Source organism: Mastacembelus armatus, chromosome 12 (genome assembly GCF_900324485.2).
Source record: "Mastacembelus armatus chromosome 12, fMasArm1.2, whole genome shotgun sequence".
In the NCBI taxonomy this organism is placed as follows: Eukaryota; Metazoa; Chordata; class Actinopteri; order Synbranchiformes; family Mastacembelidae; genus Mastacembelus; species Mastacembelus armatus.
In genome coordinates, this window is record NC_046644.1 from 19305997 (window position 1) to 19332433 (window position 26437).

At 42.5% G+C, this 26437-nt stretch overlaps 1 protein-coding gene across 1 annotated transcript in view; it reads right to left on the minus strand.

The window, feature by feature from the left end:
* The window catches only part of grk3 (G protein-coupled receptor kinase 3), a 47943-nt gene that overhangs the window by 18177 nt on the left and 3329 nt on the right, over window positions 1-26437 (minus strand). Inside the window, exons 2-8 of the mRNA XM_026297132.2 lie at window positions 17245-17321; window positions 3839-3912; window positions 3584-3685; window positions 2110-2184; window positions 519-580; window positions 362-413; window positions 86-177 (exon numbers count right to left, since the gene is read on the minus strand). Of these exons, the coding sequence (XP_026152917.1) occupies window positions 86-177; window positions 362-413; window positions 519-580; window positions 2110-2184; window positions 3584-3685; window positions 3839-3912; window positions 17245-17321 (534 nt within the window). The remainder of the gene's footprint in view (window positions 1-85; window positions 178-361; window positions 414-518; window positions 581-2109; window positions 2185-3583; window positions 3686-3838; window positions 3913-17244; window positions 17322-26437) is intronic.

A 26437-nucleotide genomic window follows, 5' to 3' on the forward strand; every position in this document is an offset into this window, starting at 1 on the left:
AAACAACAACGAGCAGTCACAGCACGACTCTGGGTGTGTTTTAAAGACTTGTTTTACTTGCACCTCCGTGTGTACTCTTCCTTACATCTTCCCCGTGTCGGCCTTCCTGCAGCCATACACCTCCCCGAAGCCGCCCCTGCCGATGATCCGATGGACGCTGAAGTCGTTCATGGTCAGCTGAAGGCGGAGGAGAAAGTGTGACAAGGCAAAACGGAAGAGAAGCATTTTTGAGGTTGACGTCACTTAAAATCCATCGATGGAGATACAGATGTTTGTGCAGGAAGCCTCAGTGTCAGACCCTGAAACCTCTGGTCTGGACCAACCCACAGGTGTGAAAGTGACTTTAGAAGCTTATACTCACGTGGATGTTGAGCTCCACGTTCTTCCACTGGCAGAAACGAGTAAATTTGTCACTGAGGGGGGAAAAACAACAACAACAAAAAAAAAAGGGTGATGTGTCATTATACCATAAAAAAAATGAACCAATGGTCAAACAGCGTCCATCTGTCCTCACTCACCTCTCAATGAACTTCTGGAAGATCTTCCCTCTCAGGCTGTCACAGATCTCCACTATGTATGGCTGCAGACACAAACACACACAGACAGAAGCAGCAGCTCAGGCTGAGTGTTTATCTGCAGTGTCTGCTCTGGTGTCTCAGTAACTACATGATAAAAATTCTTTGCAAATGCATGTGAATGTAACTTCTGTACATTGTTATGACTGAACCGGGCCTATTGTCAGTGAGATCAGGAGACTAGTCCCCCTTCCAGCTCCCTTCAAACACTGAAGAGAAACTGAATATTTAGGAAATAGCGACAGATTGATATAATAGCTTAAGTTGCTAGGAATCATTTTATTTCCAGAATAAAAGCCTGTTGTAGTCTTAAAGAGGAAATTGTTGATTAGATTCAGTGAGCTGAAAGAAGACTTCTCTCATTTCTGAGAATCTGCCTGTGTTTTATTTTTTGGATGGTCTTTGGGCTATTGATGCTCTAGGCTCTGTGTATAATTGGCAACAGGATTGATGTGAGAATCTGAGTTTAAAGATGGTGTTAACAGAGCTGGAAAACAGGAATACACACTTCAGCTTTAATAATGCATGGCCTGAAAAGAGCTGTGGGAAGACTGTGGCTGGTTGAAGCTGTGGACACACAGCCCCGAGCAGGACTTAAAGATATGAAACAGACCCATGTGTGTGGAAATGTCAAAAATGAGAAACAGTACAAGCCAAGTTCATCACCTGAAGCATCAGCGTCTCATGAGACGTTTCCTTTAAACAGGGTCTTTAAAACTGGGGGTCACTATTATTATTCAACCTACCTAACCTAAACTATATGTTTGTCTGTTTTATTAACTTAAAAAAATCAATTTACTTTATATATGGTCTTAATGTCTTATATAAAGTACTTTTCCTTCCAGTCTTAATCAGGCCAAGCCCCTGGACGTAAGACACAGCCACAAACTACCGTCACATTCAGCTTCTTCCGACGCTGCACTGACTTATGGGCTCAGCAGTAAACACTTCACACGGGAGGATTTACAAGGCTCTCTATCGACATGCTCTGAGGTTTTTGTTGATTTTTGTATAATTTATTTATTAATAGATTTTTCTGTTGCAGCTCTGAACATTCTTGGTCTTTTTTCAGGTTATGAGTCTATTAACAAGGAATTCTGAGCTTAAGGGAAGATTTGAACTCACTGGGAAAGACTGACTTCATCGCCCTGACACAGATCTCCTACAGTCATTTGACAAAGCCCAGAAACTGTAGCGTTCTTTAAAAACAAGGCCTGAAGAAGTTCTTCTATGTGTATGTGTATGTATGTGTATGTGTGTGTGTGTGTGTGTGTGTGTGTTTAGGCCGTTAAGTACAGATTTTACATAACAATATATGTAATTAGTCCCTGTCGGGTCAGAACTGACACACACAAATCATTTGTTGTGCTGAGATTATAATCTGGGCTTCATTATTCTTCAGCCTTTCATGGTTTTTACTGGATTATTGGTTTCAGGGTCTATAGTTTCTGTATATTTTGCTGTTAAATCAGAAACAAAAACTAAATAACACACTCATGTGAACCACAGTTAGTTTTACTGTTTGTTTATTTACCTGGAAAAGAGTTGGAGGGACTTGTTTCTTTGCCAAGTGACTCTGCACATGGTCCACTGCTTTCTTAGAGAAAGGCTGAGAAACAGAGGAGGAAATAAAAAGGATTGTTAAAAAAAAAAAAAGCAGCTTTACCAGTAATTTCAGTTCTGTTTTCTCTGACTGACGATATGCGTCCCCTAATGTAACATCACCAAACTATTACACAGTGTGCATGTGTGTGTGTGTGTTTTAATAACTTCCTCCCTTTAGTCTGCAGCGAGCACCAACTTTGCTTTACATCCCCAAATTGTTGCCTTGCGGGAGGACAGCTGCACTGTGGTGTGCTGTTAGTGGTCAACACGGATGGACCCGTTCCAGCCGGTTCTTTGAGAGGATGGTGAACACGGAGCGGACTGGAGGGATTTAAGGGAAGCCCGCAGTGGTCCATAAAACTGTAAACACTCCCTGTCATGTCTCTGAGCTTCAATAGGAGCAAAGTCTTGGTTCTTTGAAGGGTAACTCACCACTGAAACGAGTTCTTTGAGTGAGAAAACCACTTGATTCTGGTCTCAGTCTACAGTGTTTCATTTTTACTAAGGAATACTGAAGGAAATCTACTTAATTATTGATCCCAGTGTGTGTGAAGGAAAACCAGACACTTCTCTGCATGAATCTGATCAATTTTCTCATGACTTTTATGATCTAACATCATTAGAGGACACGAGGGCACAGGCAGTGAACAACAACACGTTAAGGCTACAGGTGTTTTACTGCAGAGACTTAATTCAACACTGAAAAATAAAGTGGGAGAGATAAAGGGAGAGTTTTTGGGGTCAAAGTGATTTTCTCTGTAACATCTTTTGCCCAGCACTGTGGGGAGGATTGTTACTACAGGCTGACATGACATTCGAGCCGATTCCTGGTGTTTCCTGGTTAATTCAACTGAGTTTCTGTGTGTTAGATGCTGAGCCTGTCACGTGAAGAGGGCATGGGTTTAATCTCTCTGCATATTTAACCATGTGCTCCTGTGATAGTTAATCTAATGCCATTCATGCTGTGGTTTAGTGCTACACAAATGTTTCTAGGTCACAGTCTGTGCCACACAGGTATTTGTTCATACAGATTCAGGTCACAGTGGTGACTACTGGTTTCACTAAAAGATGAAACCCATATGGTGTGTGAAAAACCCAGACCACTGTTCTGCTTTCCTTCTAAACATCGGGGGTGGTGGGTGAAGATTTTTAACCCGTTTCACAAGTTGTTCCTCTGTTCTGCACCCAAACGAAGACGGCAGCTGGTGACCACAGGGGTGGGAAACAACCTGTTCAACGGGTTGTGAATCAAATGCCCCTTGGACTCTGTATTGTTTTCACTCTTCAGATGTTTCTTATACCTCAGGCAGACTCCTCATCCCACCAGGTGTGTGCTCTGTGTCTGTGTACGTGACCCACAGTGCATTAGTGGTGCAGTGTGGATGTGGCAGTGTCATCCTCACATGTGAACAGGACAGAAGCTCCTTCATGATGTAGCCGTCGTAAATCTGTCGGCTGCGGCTCAACCTCTCCTCCTCCGAGTCCAGCTTCTCATAGTCCTTAATCTGACACAGAAACACGGGGTCATCTTTGAGCACAAAACAAAGCAGAGCGCTTCCTGGGTGGGCTAAATCTGAATGAGCGGGATTACAGGTCTGATCTCTCACCCCTCCCATGATGCTCTCTAATCCCGCACACACGGGACACTTTAGACTTACTTCTTCATAGAACTTGAGCTGCGGCACGGCCTCGTCGATCTCATTCAAGCAGAAGTCTTTGAACAGCAGGAAGCCTGGAGGGAAAGCAGAGAAACAGTGAGGAGAAACGGCTCCTCTCTACCAGGTGGTTCACTAAACTATGGATTTAACAACATCATTTTGATGCTATTAGAAAATCAGAAAAATAGAGCAGAGACGTAAAGAAGGGATGGATTAACAAAAGCTTATATTTTCCAGATGTATTCCAGCAAAATCTTTTCATAAAAGTTTCTTTGGCTCCAGCTTCTCAATGCAAAAATTCAAACCCGTTCTCTGTCATGCACATATGTTGGTTTACAGCAGACATCTGTCAGTGTTTTGGGTCCAATGTGTGCAACACTGAAGAAAAGAAGCTGCATCTACTGTAGGATCCTCGATAATGGACTGAGGTTATCTTGTTCCTATTAAAGCCACCACAGTAAGTGATTCAGAGCGCACACACACACACACACACACACACACACACACACAAACTGAGCTCAGAATTACAGAAAATGGCACCAGGCACAATCGGCAGAGAAAGACAGACTGTGTCACACTCAAACAAACCGACACTGGATAAAAATCTCACGACGTGTTGTCAAATCCACACTTAGTGAAACATTATCTGACGAAGAGGAGGAGCTGGGGGGGGGTTAAAGCCTGTTCACGACGCTGGCAGACATGAGATGTGCTGTTTCCATGGTAACTGCCTCCATGGCTACTGGCTATACGTGTATAACGGCAGGAACACAGATGTACAGTAGACTGTGCTGCTCACAGGAGGCCGGGGCAGTGAGCGATGGTGATTCCCTGAGTCCAGAACATCAGCGCAGTAGAACGAGGCGTGCTGCACAGGCTGTCATACATTTATTTACCGCATCAGGTATTAACACACACAGACGGCGAACAAGGGCAGATACTGGGTCTGCTCGGTCGCCTTAACCTCTCTGACTGCACAGGGTGAACACGGTGCACCGTCCGCCAAACGCACGTTAGAGGCTGAGGCTCCTCCCCTCATCATCAACCTGCTCCAACAACCAAGAGTCTGCTTTGTAAATCACATGGACACTGTTAGCATTAGCACATGAGCTAATACACATCAATGAAACTGGGAAAAGAGCAGGAAAGTGGGACCAGTTTAATTAAACCAGTAGAGAAACAGCTGCACTACAGGCAAAAAGATTAGGCAATAAACTAACTAATCAAAAATAATCACAAACTATTTTGATCAATCAATAAATTCAGCTTTTAACACTTTGAGGATATGAACATAAACTGAATATCTCTGGCTTTTGAAAACTGATCAGCTAATGACTGATTAATCAGGAGAAAAATCAGCAGATTAACTAATAAGCAAAATATTTGTTGGTTGTCGCCCTAATCAGAGCGACGTGTTGTGCTGATGGCTCTAGTGCTGGTGAACATGGAGGGAGTTTGTATGAGCAGCAAATTAAAGATAATATTAAAGCTATTATGTGCTGGAGGCTGCGTCTCAAGCTGAGGCCTCGGCCACACTGGACAACTGTTTTTAGCTGTTTAGTTACAGCAAATGAGTTTTTTAGCTTCTGAAAAGTGGCTTTTGTTTCGATTTACAGGCCTCACTGATTCAGTTAAAGGCAAACTCAAAGCAGAAGCCATTTGTTTTGGGCCTCACGCCGACTATCATCACTTCTCACTTCTTCCCCTCTGCTTTATCTCTGCTCCAGACATGATGCATCATTTCCCCTCTGCTCCAACGCTGACACTGACGCTCATACAAATAAACATGCGCACACGGGCGAGCGCGCGGTCGGCATCCTTGTTTGCAGAATGGGCGCTGCTGACAACCCTCACGCACACAAACAGGATTTCAACGGCCAGAACTGAACGTGCAAGAGGGGAATTAAGAGAGAGGGACGGAGGGAAAACGACAGTTCTTATATCACCGAGACTCGAGGATTAACTTTAATCACAGAACATTTCAACACTGCCCTGCTAATTCAACAAATGGCCTCTTCCAGCGCAGACACACACACACAGCTCACATCAGACACGAGTTCCTCTGAGCTTAGCTTCATTAGTGGGATCACCTGAACCTGAATACCAGCCTGGCTTGTTCTAACAGCTGCATCACCTGCACAGACACAGGCAACAGTAGAGGTCATGTTTTCAGTCCAAAGAATCATCTGATGGTTCCACCGGTGAAGCAGATGTTTTCTGGTGTTCTACAGATTAAACGACACATCAATTAATCATAAAATACTGTAGTACTCTGTATATTTTACATGTGCACCATATCTGGACCATGATTAGTATGTATTTCATATTCCCCTGCCCCAATAGAAGTTTTATTCTGCTGTTTTCTCAATTTCTGTGTGTTCGCTGGTGTTTTATTCGCTGACGTCACCTTCTCATAAATGTGTGAGCTCAGCATCAGGCTGAATAAAAGCATCCATTAACAAATACATACAGGGCTGTGACTTTTATTACCTTTAACTTTTCCATTCTGTTAGCAACACATTTCAGTTTGATCATAAATATTCAGAGAAGCCGATCCCAACATAAGGCTGTTCATTCTGAGTGGAGCGAAAAAAACAGCCGTTTCTGCCCCAACTCAATTCATGACAAAGACAAAAAAGGTTTCTTCTTATCGAAGGCTCATGTGAGTCTGGATGGCTGTGTTGCATTATACATACACTGACCTTTGCTGGTGGAAGAGAGCCAGCACCTAGCTGAGCACTGTGTCTGTGTGTGTCTGTGTGTGTGTGTGTGTGTGCATGTACTGCACAATGCCAGATATTAATTCGAGTACATCTTCAGGATTAGCAAACAATGTTAAGCATTCTCCCAGTCCTGCTGCTCTCAGAGTGATTACCCACCAGCCGAAGACGACACCAGTGGCAGCAGCAATGCTAATCACCCTGATCTGACTATTTGTTTTGAACTGTACTTTCATAAAATGGGTTTTAGGTACAACACTATAAACCCACTATGTAATAACCATGGTGTGTTCTTTTCATTATTTTTGCTCTTCCTTTAAATCCAAAGTTGTTTTCTGCATTTTTATTTATTTATTTTGCAGGCTTGTGGCGTAGTCAGAGCATGTCTCGACACGTCGTCGTCGTTATCTTTCAGGATGGGTCACACAGATATGTAGTCACTTAACATGGAGGTAGAACTATATACATGTCTGGGACGGTTTACTGAACATTGTCAAGGCTGTTTTTACTGCATCCCAGGAGAGTGAATGAACTGCTGCAAAGAAAAAGCTCACTTAATAAATACTAACACACACAGTGTAATAAATTGAAACCATACAAACTAACCTCACCTGCACTATGCAACCTCATCAAAAACAAAAAGTTTCATACAACATGAAATATCTAGATTTTTTGGCTCCAAATCCAAACATTTCATACACAGCAGAAATGTGTGTCTATAATACGTCTATGGATGGAGCGACATTATTAAACTCAGATGTTTATATTGAAGAAGCAGAACAGCAGGTTTTAGTTTAATGTATCTGGGGTTGGGCAATGAACTGAAATATTGCTGCATGAAACGTGGAAAACACCTAAATCATGCACATTAACATTGTGTTCAGTCCAAAAGGAACATGGGTGACAGCTGCTACATGAGCTGAGACCAACAGTCCCATAAAGTGTGACCTGAACAATCACAGAATATGAACAGCAGCTGCAGTTTATGGGACTGTTGTGAGTGCAGGTAACTATTGACTGAAGGTGGTCACCTGCCTCTGGATAACTTTCAGTCAAATCTAAGAGAGAAACGCAGTGACGGCACTTTGTTGATAGAGCAAAGTGCAGCTTCCTTCACTCTTCTTGCTCACACATCAAGTCCTGAATGTCAGGAAATGCAGAAAAACTGTGTGAATCAACCCCAAAGTGGGAGACTTTATTTTTTTGGCCATATCAGCACTAACTGTACTGCTTTCTGTTTTTGTTGAGAACACGAGATCTTGAGGTTTTCCTAGACATGGGTTCCCATCATGCTTTGGGTGAACCAGTGGTGTAGCTGTTTTTTTTTTTAATAGTGTATACTCACTGTCAACATTAGGTCGGAGTAAGTTCTAGGGATGTTTTACTTCTAACCGTTTATTACTGTCCTCTGTGCTGAGCATGTATTTGCAGCTGTGCAGTACAGGCAGTACACAGCTTGCTAGTGTTTTAACTACACTCCATTTTATGCCCTTCCATAAAGCTCATGGGATATGGGATAACGACAGAGAGGGAGGAGACTTGTGTTCCTCCAGTTTATCTTGAACACAGCACTTTTCCCCACCCATGGAAAGACACTGCCTGGAAGGACACGCTGCCTCAAAGGCTGAAGTGAATAGAGGCTTAACTTTATGAGATGAGAGAGGATCTGGTTAGACTGAGTGGCTTCTTTATGCGATTTCTAAGCAGATTTATCTACGATGGTCATCACAGATACCACCATCAGTGGGAAAAAAAAAGAGCAAGCTGATTCTGGCAGAGTGTAAATGACCTCAGCTTCAGGTTATGTTTATGTTCCTGTGTGAAACAGGCTGTCAGATACTTCTCCAAATTCCCACAGTGTTAACACCTCAAATCTACAGAAGCACAGCTCACATGCAAACTTCTGCTTATTTCTCTCAATATAAACTCACTTTACAACATATTGAATTCCCCTGAAGTCTCATAGCAGAACTTCATATAACAGGCCCAACATTTATCAGCCACAGTCTCTACCTAATTACTGTCATAGTCAATTATTGGAAATTAAAAACTGATGATTTGGTCTATGAAGTACTATGAAATAGTTTTAAAAGGACATCTACCAATGTTTGGTTCAAGAAAGAAAGAAAACCAACAAAACAACCTGATTCTCCAATGAGCCAGCATGATTAAAGGTTACCTGAAGCATTAAAAGAAAATGTCATCTCTAGCAAGCTACGTTTAAGACACTTCCTTTATGATTATTGCTGCTGACATTAGAAATCATTTACAAACGCACTGAAGGGCGTTAAGGTGTCATGGTTTCGTGATGGCTTCTAACTTCAACACCACAGGACTGGTTGAATTTCAGTTTTAGAGCGAATGTGTCGCCCTGGAACAACACAGACTGTTTACAGAGCCTGCTGAACAGAAAATGCTAAACAAGTCTGCAGCTCTTGACATCTGAACACCCTGTGCCTGCTGTGCTAATTCAAGCAACTTACATCAAATGACCCCCACACCCCACCCCCCGATGCACTGAACCAGGTGTTGCACGTGGAGAGCCTATACACAGCAAAAAGTATGATTTACACTTGTAGGAAAAGACCTAATTGGCAAAGTAGACATCCAGGACATAGCAATAAAGAATGAGCATATGGAGAGTGTCTGCAGGCCTGCTGGCTGCGCCTGACTCAACATGTTAAAAAGCTTTATCACATCCACCTGCACCTCCAATCATATGCAAGCTGGCTGCATCTAAAGCAATATTTGGGACCATTACTATCAATCACAACACGCTGGATGAAACGGATGTGATCACCAACAGATGGTGTATATGTCACTTATTTTCATATTTATAAGAGATGAAGACAAAGAGCCAAACCAAACCAATCCAAAGGTGAATTAGGACAGAGACACACAGACACTGAGCCTGACAGACACATGGGTGGACTCAGACACAGAAACACAAAGTCTAGAGGAGAGGAGGGGAGAGCATGGGTCACAGGAAAAAGAGAAAGTGGGCAACAAAGCGAAAAGCCGACATCTGTCTCTTTAGTGTGCAGTGGGGAGAAATACTGAGCCGTTCTGAACGCCCTGTTAGCCAGCACTGAAAGATTTAACAGTACACTCCTATAACCCCGTTTCTAAATCGAAGCAGCCGAGCCAGAAATCTAATTTCTGCATTGTGCACATTCATTGTCCTGTGTTCTTCTGCTCAAACTAGGACTGGGATGTGTAATGCTAGCAGCTACCTACATGTAGCCACAGAGACGAGGAGCAACTTTTTTTTAACATCACAGCTGCAGATTTTTTGACGCCACCTGAGAACATGGTTTACACAACTTCACTACACCTATGCATTAGGCTGTGACCAATAAACAAGCTGTACAATCTTCAGTGGGCAGTAGACATACGTGGGGTAGAGCTGACATGCAGCATAAAAAAAAATAAATAAATCAGGTGTGAAACCAGAAAGACTCAGTGGAATCACTGAGTGAGCTCATCTGTACTGAACAAACTGAAAGTGCTGACATTTGAGGGAACAGAGGCTGCAAGATGCTGCAGAATATCAGCAACTTGTTGTTGCTAGCTGTCAATTTCATACACGCTTGTTTGTCACTCATTGTTTTAATGAAACATAGTGAGTTAACTCTATAGGAAAACCATGACTGCTGTCAACAAAGGGTTAACGAGTCCACTGCTACTTTAAACTGGAAAAACAGCCTTTAAATCTGAGATGAGGGTGCTAATTCCAGTATTAACACAGACAGACCACACACAGGAAAAAAAAAAAAAAAAAAAAAAAAAACTGGTCTGGTTTTGTGAAGGACCAGAGCATTTACCATCAAGCCAAACCCCCACATGACTCCCTCGTTCTCTGAGGTTACAGAGGTGAGAAATGAAGAGAGCTTCAGTGTGTGAAAGAAACACCTTCATAACCAGAGGAGAAACGTGAAAAAGTCTTTTTCTTTTGGTGTGAATAAGTCGATGGCACCATGTTTAACACAGGTCTGACACTGCTCAGCTTTGATAGGAAACCAAGCACTTCTCTTTTTTTGTACTGCGAAGCGTTTGGACATGCAATGCATCTGTAGGTTTGTTTAAAGATCGCAGATAATTAACAGCATGCCTAAATGACCTTCATATTTCCATTATCAATGAATCTGGCAATCAATGAAAAAATGACTGTGAAAAGCCCTTTGTAATGTCTAAAATACTTCTATCATGCACAACAATAAATCCATCAGACCCTCACAACTGAGAGGCCAGAATCAGGAAACATCTGGAATTTTTGCTTAAAAAAAAAAACAAGTGACACTACTCGACGGAATGAGCTGACAGTATTTTCTAAATATAAACTACATTATTTTATCACAGCAGTTACTGTGCTGCAGTTCGTAGTGTCCGGTCCCTCAGAGCGACTGGGCTCAGTCTCTTTTGACATGAGGATAGTGTGAATCATGATGGATGGAAGAATAAAAGGACAGACGTGAGAAGGACTGGAGGCGTAGACAGTCTGTTGACATACACATCCTGGCTTCTAGGAGAAATGCTGCATTCTGGGAAGGGAGGGGTACGGGGGGGTCGTCTCTAGGCTCTTTCCATTTATTGCTCTCCTTTAACACGTCCTCTCCGTTTCCTCTCTCCAATTCGCATCACCTATTTTATTCCTCCTTTAATCAATTTCATTTCTCCCCGTCGAGAAGCAAATGCAGCAGTTTCTGGTCAGGTTCCCATGGAAACCGCAGTTGCTAGGCAACGCACAACTCTCCATCATCCATTCCAGAAGTCTGACAGATGGAGAGGGAGAATGCCAAGGCAAAGAGTGAGAGGAAGACGAGAGCGCGAGAGGAGAAGAAGAAATGGAAACAGAGACCAAAAAAAGGGGGGGGGGGGGATGAAGTGATCCAAACACAACACAATAACCTCGCCAATAACTCTCTCTTCGTATGGATTTCCTTTCTGCCTCCAGCCCGCCATTAGTCCACAGGGCTCCGACAATTAGTCGCTCGACAGAAAAATAACCATCGGCTATTCAGTCGTTTCTCAAGAACCAAAAATTGTGCAAACACTCCACATCCTCAGGTTCCAGCCTCTCAAACTGGTATTTTAACAACATGCATAGATATCACACCTCGGATCCTGCCAAGTCATTAGATCCGGAGCAGCTAGATATTTAAACAATAAGGTCATTGAGGTTCTGTTTGTTACATTCAGCACAAATCCTGTCCAGAGCTTGAAAGCAACAATGAATGCGGTGTCCTAAGGGTAACGTGTGCGAATCCAGAACCTGGCTCAGCTTATGGGTCTGTGCCGTAGACCTCCATTGTTGTCCAAAAACTATTAAAAACACAGCAGGGAGCCACAGCTCTGACCTGGCTCGTGTTTCTTTACGCTAACACTCCAAGAAATTAGCGGAGCAGTGTAAACAGAGCAGAGATCAGTTAAGTCTCTGGTTTCAGATAGTGTCAACACTGATGGTAGTTTAAACTTGTTTTTGAGAAGATCAGATACCCAGTAACAGGAACTTCTTGCTTCTTTTAGCTTGACCCCATCAGCCTACATTTAAACTGTCTGCACAGGATGTTTTTCATCCATGTTAAAGACACTACAGCTGATGGCCACCCAGAATTCATAGAGACAATACTCTTGATTTATGGCTTGCCTTTGCCATCATGACACATTTTCCAACCAATGACGATTGAGTATTCTTCATTGGTTGGACTGGAAGAAAACCTCTTACTGTGACACATCACAAACACCGTAATCCGAGTTTACAATCAAAGGAAACATAAAGGACACATGAGTAAACTGGCTCTGAATGCAACACCTATTGTAGAAAACCCCACATATATATATATAGAACAAAGTATTCCAGGTGAAGTAGTGGCCAATACGCCTGCTATATTTAGAGTGTACAGAACATCCATTACATAATAGTCATCCTGTCTGACCCTGTAATTCCCTGGCCCTTGGACTTCCAAAGGAGAAATCCAGTCACAACCAGGCAAACACTGGCCACCCAGCAGCAGCAATGACCGGTGGAGCTCCTCTACACTGTTTCCTGCAGCTTTGTAACACAGCCTAAATAAGGCTACTGGCTCTCACCCCCCCTGGACTGTGGAGAGAAGAGGTCATGGACTGCCTAAGACAGAGAAGGGCACTCTGCATATGGATCATCGGCTCACTGCATGCACAAACCTGTCCTAATGGATATATCCTGATTAACATACTTGTAAATATGATTAAGATTAGATTTGCATGTTTTAAAAACAGTCTCCAAACTAGAAAGTTCACTGTATTTCTACCCGTGAGGAAAAACATTCCAGCTGCACTGTCTTCATGCCCTTGGTTGTCATGACAGTCAACAAGGACAAAGGATGTTAAGAGCACTGAAATCAAAAGCAGAGCTTCAACTACTGCTGAATAAAAATCGACCTCTAAATCTGAAACTAAAACCCTGCAAGCCCGTAGAAGACGACGTAGTTCATGCACGACACAACCAGAAATGGATCCACTGTCTGTGAGAGCCAACGCAGGTAAACACAAGATGTGGGATGTTTGAACAACCTATAGATTCAACAGTTTGAGAATGACGCAGGTGAAACTTCTACCTGATGAAGTGCAAACTAAAAATCGTGAGTGTGTTTCACTGGTTTTCTGCCAGAATAACGTGACCGTGGCTTTCTTACTCTGGTTGTGACACTGTTCGTCATCTTTCTGAGGAAACATTTCCTTTAGAAAATCGATTCCAATTGACAAAGGCAGCCAGTGTCAAACGAATAAGACAGGTGTTTTGAGGTGTCCAAATTTCCCCTGAATCAAAAGCATGACTGCAGCATTTTAAATGAGTTGAAGGGCGTAACAATAATAGAAGCAGCTGATTATTAAAGCATGAATGAGCCTCTCTTTGTCCTGTTGTAAAAGGAAATAGACACAAAAATGACATGAAGGAAGGTTATAATTTTCCTTTTCCCCACAGTATGCATAAAACCAATCAACAGATATTTAATGGGACGTTTATATTGATTGTCAGTGACACCAGGTTTAGGTTTATCATTAATATCTGCGACGCTACAGCTGCAACCCAAATCCCTCTATGGCTGCACGGTGCTAAGTTTGAGTATGTTGAACAGTTACCTCTTGTTATTGAGATAACATTTGCCATTCAAATGTGTAGCCTCACAGCTATTTCCCTAAACTGCTGCCTAATGCAACAGCCTGTGCTCAGCGTTTCTATCAGAGTTCTCTGCTGTTCTGGTAATGGACTGAACAAGAACGACATAAAGGGCCAATAAACGCAGGGTGGAGGAGACCGTGGAAACATTATGACACGATAAATATTCAAACTCTACCCTCCCAGGAATGTTTTCACATTACTGATGATGATGATCACGCACAAAAACGTGAGACTTGACATTCTGGTTGCTATAGAACTGCAGTGTAACTGACCCTTATTTAGCCTTACTACACCTGTGAAGCCTAACATGCCACAAATACAGTGCCCAGTGAAAACTGGGGCAGGTAAGTTTAGTCTAACTGGCCCTAAGAACCACTCCTGCAGCTTCTGTGTAAATTGGAAATGATGACAATTAAACCTGTTTCCACAGCTAATGCTAATGTTAACAAACATAACTGCACACACACACGCAGAGATCTTTGACTCACGTAAGGCTAGACACTACACCATAGTTATATTTGACAAGACCCTAAATCGACGAACAGTCTTACTCTTTGCATAACAAACAAAAAGAATCACACAAAATAAAGTTCTCACCTCACTAGTGCAGCAATTTCCCAATCAAAGACGTCTCTAGTGAGCAGCTCTGCAGACGTGTTCACACATCTGGTCCAAAGTCAGATCATCTGACACAATCAGCAGTGACAGATAACATCCATTGCTGGGGCAGAAGCACACCTCACTTTAGAGCATGAGAAAATCAAATAATTTTATGAGAGCGATGGAGAACAGTGCTCAGCTCCCTGCGACAAAAAGGTCCACATTGACGGAGACTGAGCAGGAAACGGCCGCATGTTGATTACACGGGATGTACATGACCCATTGAGGTGCTTGTAACAAGTGTTTTCTGGGAGACAAGCTAATGAGACCTGAGAGCCAGACTTAATGACCAGCAGGAAACTGGGGGACAGGGAGAGGGGAAGGGGTCATGAGAGTCAGGTGTGGCCCCAGATAGCATCACCCATTAGGAGAGAGAGAGAGAGAGAATAATGCGACAAGCTAAAACAGCTTCTGGGTTCACAGACCTAATAGTGGGTACACCAAACAGAGAAGATCCCCACCTTATCTTTGACATCATTCATCAGGCTTCTCAAGTCTATTTTTAATAAAACATCACTGATTTCTGATGAGTTTTGGTTCATAGTCCTTTACCCCAAAAATGACATCCTGAAACTACTAGTTTAGTCCAGGGTGAAGTTAAAAACCCAAACAAATTCAGTTTCCAATGACGCAAAACAGAGCAAGGCAACAATCCTCATATCTGACAAGCTGCAGCCAGAAAGTGTTTGTCTGTTTTGCATTAAAAATGACTTAAATGGCTGATCAATCCAAAATACATGCAGATGTGACTGAACACTGTAGAGATCCTAAATCTGCATAATTCTAAACATAACAGCAAAGAGCAGCTGCACCTGCATCTGATCAGCAGCGGCTGACATATTGTGGGTAACAAATGAGCGTTGTGCAATGTTTTGTCAGCAAGTGACATCATCAGATATTTAAAGGCTGTAAATAAAGTCAAATATATTCAGTTTATGGGTAAATAAAAGCTACAGCAACAGCAAAGCCTGAAGAACACACACTGGACCATGGATTCATTTTTGATTTACAAAATTAGTCAAGGGATTAACTAAATATCAAAACAGCTGACAGTTAATACTTGTCGGTCAGGTAACTGATCCAGCTTTATAATAAACAGACTAAAAACACCTGGAAAGTTCTGATAAATTGTGTGAGATGAGCTTTGAACATAAGACACAAATACAAAGAGCAACAAGTGTGGCAGAGGGAGAATTAACGCAGCCTATTCTCACAGGGGGCCGAGGCCTAGAACAGTAAGTAAACCAAGTAGAAGCCTGCAGGGCGACTGTGGTCCCCTGGTACGCCACAACTACTGGCACACGGCCTGTCTGCTCAGAATCGAAACACTTGGAGGAGCCAGCACGGAGGCGCCGCTACTGACTGGAGGCCAGGAGGAAGCAGGAAACGTGACTGCACTGAGCCTCTGCATCAGCGCAAACCAAGCCACCTCTCCATCACAGCCAGTAACTCCGAACAGAGAAGTGACGGTAAGTTATCTATACGCAACAACAATAAGCAACAACCAGCACGCCGCTGTTCAGAAATCCTCATCTGGAACTTTCGGACTTTCCAAAAACTGACAATTACCCTTCTCTTCAATGTGCTCTGTGGCTACACAGAAACATAACACTGAGTAAACGACTGGGTCAGGAAACCATTTAAGTGCTTCTTTTTTTTTTTTTTTTTTAGCAGAATTATTTAAAAAAGTGATAAGTCAGTGATCAGTCATGTTTGCGGTTTCAGCACCAGCAGCCGTAATGGAGTAACCCCCAGTGAGACCAGTAAGAACAGACTGAACCTCTGACCACAAGCCAATAAAGCAAAACAACTAACGTTCAGCTGCAGCCTGTTTACTCATTTTACGACCACAATCAAATATTGAAAGTCATGAACAACTTTGCACAAACCCTCAGTGCCCTCTCACCAGTGTCGAGTGATTTTACTAAGTGGTGCTTCTTTTACCTAACAAATCACTGACCGACAGCAAACACCAGCGAGCGGAGCTCAGAAACCAGAGAACAGTCAAGTTGCTTTATGGACCTTTGGCAAATAACGTTAATTAGCTACATCGGATAAAATCTATAGTTAGTGGTGACTGTCACACAATCTAGCAAACGTAATGATCCGTATCGACTTGTTTTTGCTAATAAAACAAGACTACGAGTGCAGCCCTGCTGCAGGCTGTGGACTGAGAGTCAGCAGTGCTCCTGGCTGTACGCTAACATCAGCAAGCTAACACGATGTCAATGTTACCAGGGTGCTGTCTGTTTACCATCTTAGTTTAACGCATTAGCACGGAGCAGTCAGGAGACGTCGTCTGGGCGCCATGGCGGTCTGCACAAACTGTAATAGCAACATGACCAATAACAGCTGAGAGACGTTCGGACCGATGCTAGACATAACCCTTACTGCACTGCATCATGGGTAAAGCATAAAGTAACATTTTCCTGGCAATAGCTAATATTAGTCACCATCTATCAATTAATGTAGAATTAGTCACTTTGCTTCAACATATCTTGTAAATTAAAAAAAATTTCAACATGAGAATTAAGAAAAGTAGATTTGCCATAAATAAAATCTGTGCCTGAGTGTGAACGTTCATTCCTGACTTTGAAAACAATAGGCTTTTTGTTAAATGTCTTTGTAAATGGAGAGTTTATCTTCAGCCGCTCACAGGAATAATTTCCACTGCCTGTGTGAATGTGATCCCATTCAAAGAAAAATCAGATTTCAACTATTGTTTCAGGGAAGAGCCTGTGGAGGAGCAGTCTTGTTCCTGCTGAAGAGGAATGCTGCTGAATGCTGGTAATTCAATTACACTCTACAGCATTTTACGTGAGTCTTCTAAGTGGTCCTGTAATACAATAAAAATGATGACTTACCAATTTTCTGGTTGAAAATTTTGTCAAATGTCAGTTCATCTCTCTCCTCAAGGTACTTCTGCATCACACTGCGAATACTGTGAACACAAAGCGGTGGGGGTGGAGAGAGGAAGAAGTGGATTAAAATCATCATCAGTTCACTCAGATAGATGCAACAATAACCGGATCTCAGAGATGTTCTCCTCCACCTCCACCTCCGATCCCAGCCTCAGTTTGGGACTCTCCCTGCCACCCGTCCCCCAGACACTCAAACTGCAGGGAGGGGACAGGGACCCACAGGAGGCTGCAGGGGAACCTGGAGAGATACATGCAACCCTGGGAATAGGTGTTAATGAGAATGAGAGGGGAGAATGAATCAATTATCACCCCCTGCACTGGTCCATTAATACAACACCAGCACCCTACATACAAAGCAAAGCACCCAGGCTTCACCTACATCACCTCTGCAGGCATCTACTGAGCATGTGTGAGCAATGAGAACCTCCGGCTCCTTATGGCTGGATCTACCTTCTCTAGTATTTACATTTTGATAGCGTTTGCTCTTTTGCCCAGTTTGCTCTCCTGGCCAGGTACTGTTGATTTCTGTTCCAACAGCAGACAAACTGCACAGTCATAAATAATCTTTCGCTTCCGGGATCAAGTCCAGAGAAAATATATGCAGAGAAGCATTTCCTAAAGAAATTGTGTGCGAGTGCTCGTTGGTAATCCGATGACTTTTCTAATCATAAGAACACCTGTTGACCTTGCACCGTCCTGCCTGAGTTACAGATGCAAAGGACTGAACAGAGACTATCTCAGCATTAGGGTTTAGGCACTTGCTGACATGTAAATGTAATAGGTCTGTGGGAGTGTCTGTTACACGTAATACATAAAGCTATCAGAAAGCAAAGTCACATATGCATGACTTTACATAAATTGTCTCAGTACTCAAACCGTAGGGGTTACTGGAAGAACAGTGTTATTGTACTTTTCATATAGGAGTTTTAAAGCATTACAGCCTGCACTAAAACTATAACCTTGTTTAAGTCAACAAAACCAATACCCAGAATTAGATATCGTCACAGTGGGTTATGTGAATGTAACCTGGGCCAGTGCATGCAGATTTTTACAGGAGAGCAGCACAACTACAGGAACAAGAACCAAGGAAGTAAACACTTCCTCTTTTGGAGGATGTCTGTTTGTGTGCTCCACTGAATCATCAGCAGCTGACTGGATTATTTGTGTGAAACCTGACCACTTTAGACATCACATTAAGACCTGTGGCCATATTTACTGGAACAGGACTGTCCTCTTAGGGATAAAAAAAAAACAGGTACGGTGGCGGCGACAGATTCCGATACAGTACAGATGGTTAGTGTTGTCGGGTAAAAGAGGATGCCAGCATCATCACCCGATAGCTGTGGTGGTTACTGGAGAACACAGGTGCTTTGAAAAAGACAATGCAGCACAGTCAAATTATACAGAATAATTTCTCACTTGCAACACTGAGTGAATCTCTTGTGCAACACAACCACTGAAAATGTCCCTTTAACTTTCTAAAACGCATGTCCAGACCACGCTGGAGTAACAATAGAGGCTTTATACAACAACTTTAGCTTCCAGGAGCAGATGACCAGAGCGGCGCACATGACAAAGAGGCTCCCGATGTGACAATGCCATTTGAGTGACAGTATGACTGCTGGCACAGACCCATAAATAAGGCAAAATTTTCTAGAGGGGCTTGGTGTGTCATGAGTGGCAGGCTGTCACAAGTGCACAGATGCAGCACAAACACTGGTTAACATCTGATGGAATATGAATGGCCCTTTAGTCTCGCAGAATTTCAAAGACAACGGAGATGAAACAATAATTAAAGAGCACAGACACTGAGCCTATTCAACAGCCTCGCTCAGAACACGTCTCTGCTCCGACAGCCGATAACCAAGGATATTTGCTGCGAGGCTGGAGCTCCATGTGCGGCCAAAAGGTGAGGCTTTCCTCATGCTGTATATGGCTGCCACAGTGAGGAGAGGCACATTTGGTGCAGAGAGAGCTGGAGCAACATACTGGTCCCACTGGGAGTGTCAGTAATCACGGGGATAATAGAAAAACAAGTGCTCTTGAGCAAAACATTACATTCCTAACAGTGAGACATTAGGAGTCGAGAGCTGGGTGCTAGCATTGTTGTGTCCTCCACTAGTGCCTGCTATAAACCGTGGCTGGAAACAGACCTTGCACCTTTCTTTTAGCTGCAGTTACATCACTTTCCCTCCATTATCTGCTCCAGCATGAACCAGCTGTTAGATGGGAACAGATTCACCTAAAACAAACACAATGAACATCATTATAATAAGCCTAATGCTACCAAAGGGCTCCCCACCCTTCTGGCTGACCCTATTTTACACCCCCAAACCCACTGCAGTGATGACAAAGCAGCACCTGATGGTTGGAGACCATTCCCATGTTATCTGACATGTATATCAGCCTCCCTGTTGATTAATCCTTTAGTTTATTGACAGCTATTTTGATAATTACGTTATTATTTCAGCTTTTCAAAGTTCCCTGTTTTACATAATAACCCACTGAATCTCTAAGATTTGGACTGTTGGTAATAATTCATTAAAATAGCCACTGGTTTATTTTATATATTTTATGTTTATCACTTTCACAACGCCGAGAGGAAGACTGCTCAATCTACAAATGCAAGTTTTACAGACATTTGCGGAAATAATCTGTGTCTGTATTGCAAGAGAGTGGTGTCAGTATTTGTAATAGAAATGTCTCAACAATGCTGAGATCCAGGAGGGTGAAATGGGTTTCAAAACTCACATATCCCACACGTGTGTGTGTGTGTTTACTGCAGTGCTGAGCTAACAGTGCAGCAGTCAAAGTCAGGGTACGTGCAGACTAGAGGATCCAAACTAGGTTAACTGATCGTTCATGCTCCTTTGGTCGTCTTTGCTGTGGAGTTTTCAGTCTGTTGGGTGTAAACGCACAAACGCCGAGCTCTCATGACCTGCTAATCTCCACACTACCTCTGTGACAACACCACGCTGGCAACCACTTCACCATACAGGAAGTATGCAGATGTGTAAATATTTAACATATTAACTGTCACTGACATGTCTCCAGCTGGCTCTGGCCATGAAATTGAACTGTGTTGATAATTACTACACAGTTGTATGTGCAAGCCCTTCTGCTTGATTTCAGATTCAACTTCATCTGCAATCACCACTTTACAGATTTTTATCTCAGTGTCATGAAAAACAGCGTTAGATTTGTGTCTGTCAGTGTCTCAGGTCACAGCCGATGAAACAAACATGACGTGAGCAAGAAGGAAAAACACTTAATTCAGCTTATTTAACCCTCTAGACATGTAATTACCAGAAAAACCCGTTAGACTTTAAAACCTGTTTTTCTGGCTGCTGCCTGGTGTCTGACTGCAACAAGTGTCTACAAGACAAATTGAGCAATTCTCAGACAAGAAATCATTTCCTAAAACGCCTCTTAGTTTTAGTTTCAGTTTAGACACATATTTAATTGTTAAAACCCTACACACTCCGGTGGCTTGTCCTCAACTACAGTTCTTAAAAAACTAACTCAGTACTGGCCAAAAAGCAGCAGGAATAGTAACAAGGTTAGTTCAGGATTTGGCACCTTGTCTGAATTTAGCACAATGGCACCATCCACATTTATTCTGCAGCTGAACCACTACATTATGTAATTACAACACTAATTACTGGCTGTACTAAATCACTGCCACAACAGAAACTTTGACAAGAAAGTCTTATCAGTTCATGCCACTAATGTGGAACAACAGCCTGCGAGGTCCTGCTCGGTACAAGTTGCCTCTGTTGCAGTTACACCTCAGCTCCTGAGGTGAAGTATAATCAAAGTGGAAGTCAAAAGCTGCCAGCACCGCGCTGATCGGATGCACCGTGTGCAGCTGATCACAGGACGAGATAAGCTCCTGATAACCCTAAACATAACACTCAAATTGATTTTCTAATCACTGAAGCTGTGAGTTCTGCAAGAATTAGAAAACACAGAACCATGATGACTCCTAGGAAAAGGACATATACAGTATATTAAAGCGTTGCAACCATTTCATTTTTTAGATTTTTTCAGATGTCACCTTCAAAAAACAAGCTCAATTCATATTTAGTGATTCCCATGATGCCATGATCCTGTTGGCAGCGTTCAGTTCGTCCTTGCTGAGCTAACATCATATTAGCTCGGCTAACTCAGCTAATAACAGGAACGCTAGGTAGACTAACAGCACAAGCCGCTGTTCTGCTGCTTCTCAAACCCTGAGGAAGGTGATCATAAAGTATTGATGTAAAGCTCTTAAAAGTACATGTGGTGACTTCACAATGTGTCAGTCAGATAAATGAAAAGTGTGCAGGCGTTAGCGTGGCTGTCTCAGCAAGGGCTGGGGTCGCTACGAGGGATTTTACTGGCTCTATGGAGGTAGGAGCTAACGTTGGAACACTAATGCTCATCTCTCAACCAATGCATTAGCTGCTGTTTAAATATTAAAGCAGTAGAGCAGCCTCTCTCTGCCTAAAACAACATTTTTCACCAGCCAGACATGCATCAGCTTGTAATGAATGTTTACTATATAGCAAAAAGAAGTTAGCAGCTTCATTTTACGTTATGTTATTGACCAGGGCTGATAAGACTAAAAAGCCTTTCTAGCAGCACTTGATGTTATAGCAACAACAGGGTGTAGGGAGGTTGCAGTGACAGAAGATCCTGTGTTTTAAGAGGGTCATTATCAAAATGGCACAGTTCGGCTCAAACCATGTACTTCTGAGACTCGAGGTCTGTGTTTTCTCTCATCTCTTCACCTCCTGGATAGTGCTGTTATGTCTCGTCTCATTTGGACCTTTCTAACAGCGGGTGATTCAGTCTCCCTCCTCCAGCCTCTCATTTCAGATGCCTCCAGTGTTGCTGTCAAAATCTCACCTCCGTGCCACAGCTTCGGCCTGCCGAGAATGTGGCAAGACCACGCTATCTCCACTGTGTCACATTTAACTGCTCCCCCTCCAACAAGCAGCTAAAACCAGAGTCCATTAGCTGAGGCATTATCTCTGCATTTCCTGCAAGAGAGTGGGCAATAACTTCTAAAGTTCAACTCTAACACAGAAATCACTTCATAGACTACATTCACAAAAAGCAGCACACCAAGCCTGTTCTGGTTGATTCATATATAAACCCCTTAATGATGCAGCTGAGCCCTATATATATATATATATACACATACATGCACACAGCGTGCATACAGGCATTTATTTCAACTGTACACTGTAACAGGTGACCTGACTGATAACCACCTCTCAACCACTTCTAGCACAGTGTTGCACAACCTGGATTCCTGAGTGAACATCTACTGAGGAGCAGTGAACTCACTGAGCACAGCAGACAAACAAGCTCATCCTGATTAGGCTGTCGAGGGCTGCAAACACAGCCTAAAGTTAGAAAAGAAGGCAGCCTTATTAGCTTTAGTACTAATACTGTGACACTGTACGTGAAGGAGAAGTGTCATTCCACCCCATGGTGCAACACCATAATGTACACACACACACGCACACACACGGCTCTCCTTTTTCCAAAAAACTGTGTTGAAATGATTTTTTCACTGACAGATTAAGGCTGGTGACCACAAATTCCAAGAAAAGACCCACAGCAACAATGAAGTGACCTCCTTAACACACACTGTGTGTACCACAGCCTGATAAACCCTATTGCTCTGTGCCACAGGGAGAACTCTGCTGCACCGGGTGCTCTGATTCAAGCTGAACTTACACTTCTGCGTCACTGTACGTATGAGAACATGCGTCTGTCCTTCACAGACGGTTGCATTTACACTTATGTGAATGTTAACGTTCTAGCCGGAGGGCGCTCAAATGACAAAGTACTACTCCCACCCCCCAAAAGGAAGTCGGATCAACCAAGTGGTGAGCGGAACGTGCACCTCCGCACAACCTGTAGTTACACATCCACGCCTACGCACAGACAAATATTAATTAGGCTTTAGTCGTCATTAGCTGTCATTAATACTCACTAGAGGCTAAATGTGGATTAATCCACCGCTGAAAATAGTCCCCAGCAAACACAGTCTTTGCTCCTGTTTGATGTAAACTACATACATACAACAGGCTGCAAAACTGGAACTGATGTGTGTCAAAGACGTAACCAGCAAAGGTTGACTCTGCGTGTCGATTTACCACAAGAGACGAGATATGTTTAACTGGACTATGCGAGCAGCTGTTGACATGACACACAGACCAGCTAATGGTGTTGCTAACTGTAATATATGCTCGTCTAACCATATCACTGTGGCTGTTACAGTGAAATGACTGACCATACCACGTGTTCTTAAATTAAAACCACTATTTTCATGTTCTGCTTTTAAACTGAAAATTCTCTTGGTAAACCCTGTGGCTGCTGTAAGCTGGTTTATGCTTCACTTTAGGTGCTTGGTATCTTTAGATTTATCTTTCCTCCAGACAAGTCAGTAAGATGCATAGAGTTCTTATGCCAGACGTTTCCCTTTATTTATTTATTTTTAGACATTAGTTAAATAACAAATGGGCTAACAGGGTTAAGGGCAGCCATTATGAGCTCCATTGCTTTGTCTTACTGTGGGCTTAAACCATTTATTTCTATTGATTGAGTGTATGATTAAACTTGAAAATGGCTCATGTCAACTGTTTAAAGCCTCCACTGGAGAGAAGTGCATTTTCTACTTTGGATGCTGTTCATTAATTGATCGTGAACACAGCAGACGATCAATGAAGGAAACGGCTTTAAATCCGTTTTCCTATGGCATAACACGACAAAAGCACAGAGACCACAAATACCCCTTTCAGCTGCAGCTATTTGAATTACAGTCCATTACATTTCACATGTACAGTGTGAACTAAGAGTGTAGCGTGGGAGGGGATTTTGTCTGTATGGACCACGGTGCTAAACACTACAAACTGAATACACCACAGAACAATTAAGTGAATAAAGTAGTTACATAAAAATATAGTTCACACAATAAACCAGGAGAGAACTTTATCAATAATATTACTTAGATTTACTGTCACTGCAGTATAGTATATTGGCTCCATATTTAAAAATTACCCCACAGCAGTAAAACAGGGCTGACAGGAGAACCGATACTTCAGCACCAAGCTGACGCCAAATTTCTGAAAATTGACGCTGGTCGTTTTTCTGCAGTACCACAGGTCCCAGAGAGCGATTTTTCATGGACTGTCAGGGGCGGAATAATAACACAGCAAGGAAAGGGAGACGGTAACAATCACAACAAAACATGGAACAGTGGTGGCAAATGCTGGCACAGCAACACGTTCGCTGCAACCTTTGGAAAAAAACAGCCTGGAGTCATGTCTTGAGATTATTTGCGTTTCGGGTGCAGTATCAGGGACAAGTTAAAGACAGCCAAGAGTCAGCACGCAAGCAGTCACACTCATCTAAGCACCTTGAAGTAAGTCATACAGATGTGTATGCAGAATTCAAGGTGGGGGTTTATTCCCATTGTTTTTCCAAAAGCACCATCTTTTAGTTTGAAAGCATAATTCTGTATTAGATGTTAACATTTTGTAATTTTATCTCTCAAAAGGCTGTTCTCGCACTCAGAGTCCCTCCTCAAACTCAGACCTGCTCTGCTCGTGCTAAAAAAACTGTCAGTCTCATTAAAAGCTATTAATTCTATTAACTCCTCCACCTCACACCTCAGGACGCTGCTGCACGCTCTCGCAATTTCTGCTCTCGGGTCCCTGCTCTCACTCTTGGAGCTTTGTGCAATAATCCTGTCAAAATAGCCAACCAGTAGTAAGCCAGTTACAACGCTGACCAATGAAACGCAAACAGGAAATGACACTCTCAAAGTGAAAGACGTGCTCCTGAATAGATAAGAATAAACACGTTATCTTGTTTAGGTAGTGACGGCCCATCTGCTCGTGATGTTAGCAGGCTATAGCCATTATCGCTCATCAGGCCTGCCACGAATGACTATTTAACCAATTAGCTGACTAATCTAAATTATCGATTTTCCTCCAAGACACAAATTTGACTATTTCATTTAAGTAATTTCATATTGACAAACAACAAATCGCACGTCATTATAATTATTACACATGAAACATAGAAATCAGATTTTAAAAAAAAGCACATCAATGAAAAACAGACGATTTTAGTGTCATCAATGACACCGACTAATCGCAGCAGCTCCATTGCCGATGTCTCAAACTTGTACTGTGTTTGTACGGCACCAAATTCCAAACTGCGACACCCCAACACTAAAACGCCTACAGAGGTTTTTGACGTTAAAAAAACGTTCCTGTGGAGTATCCCTTTAAAAATCTAAAGGCCCAGAGTCGCTACCCTGCTCTTCTTTTAAAGTAAACTTGTCTGAACCAACAAACCAGCCACCACAGTCACACTCCGAAACTTAGCCTGTCACAGGTCGACCAAAAAATATCCAACCAGATATTTTCCGAAGAATTAATGTGAATTCTACAGGCAGAGCAGCGGTCAGTGTGCATGGGAGCATGTGGTGCCATGTCACCACTGTGTTATTATCCATCATTAGCACTATTTCCTTTGGACAAATGTTAAATGTGACAGCATGAACACTGTAATGATCTGGCGCTCAGAAGCAAACTTCAAGTTTCTGCAAGTTCATTTTAATACCATACTGACATGAACCGAAACCAATACTAGCCTGAAGGAGGAAATCTACATTTATCAACTTACAAACCGCTCTCAAATAGTTAGCGGCAAGGTTCCATTAATGTCATTGACAGGCAGACGGGCTAAAACAACAAAACCTGGTCTGCTGATTTAAATAGGCCTCATTGATAAATACGTTGTGATAGATAAGTGAAATACGTAGGGGGTACAGCAGCAGTTTGAGCCTGACCTGTGTTAGTTAATAGTGAGTAAAGAAAGATAAACCGGTTCTCAGCCTTCTCGTCAGTGTTTTCATTGCAGATGAACTGATAAATGTGGTACAGCAGGTGAATCCCCTCGAGACACATTTGACATATTGAATTGTAGAAAAAAACAAAACAATCAATTTGAATGTATGACTGCATATGAACGATAATTGATCTGGCTCAGCACATTTAGTTAGGATAACTATTAGTACATTCTCTAATTAAATCATTTTAATTGGACAAAAAAAAAAATAATAATAATA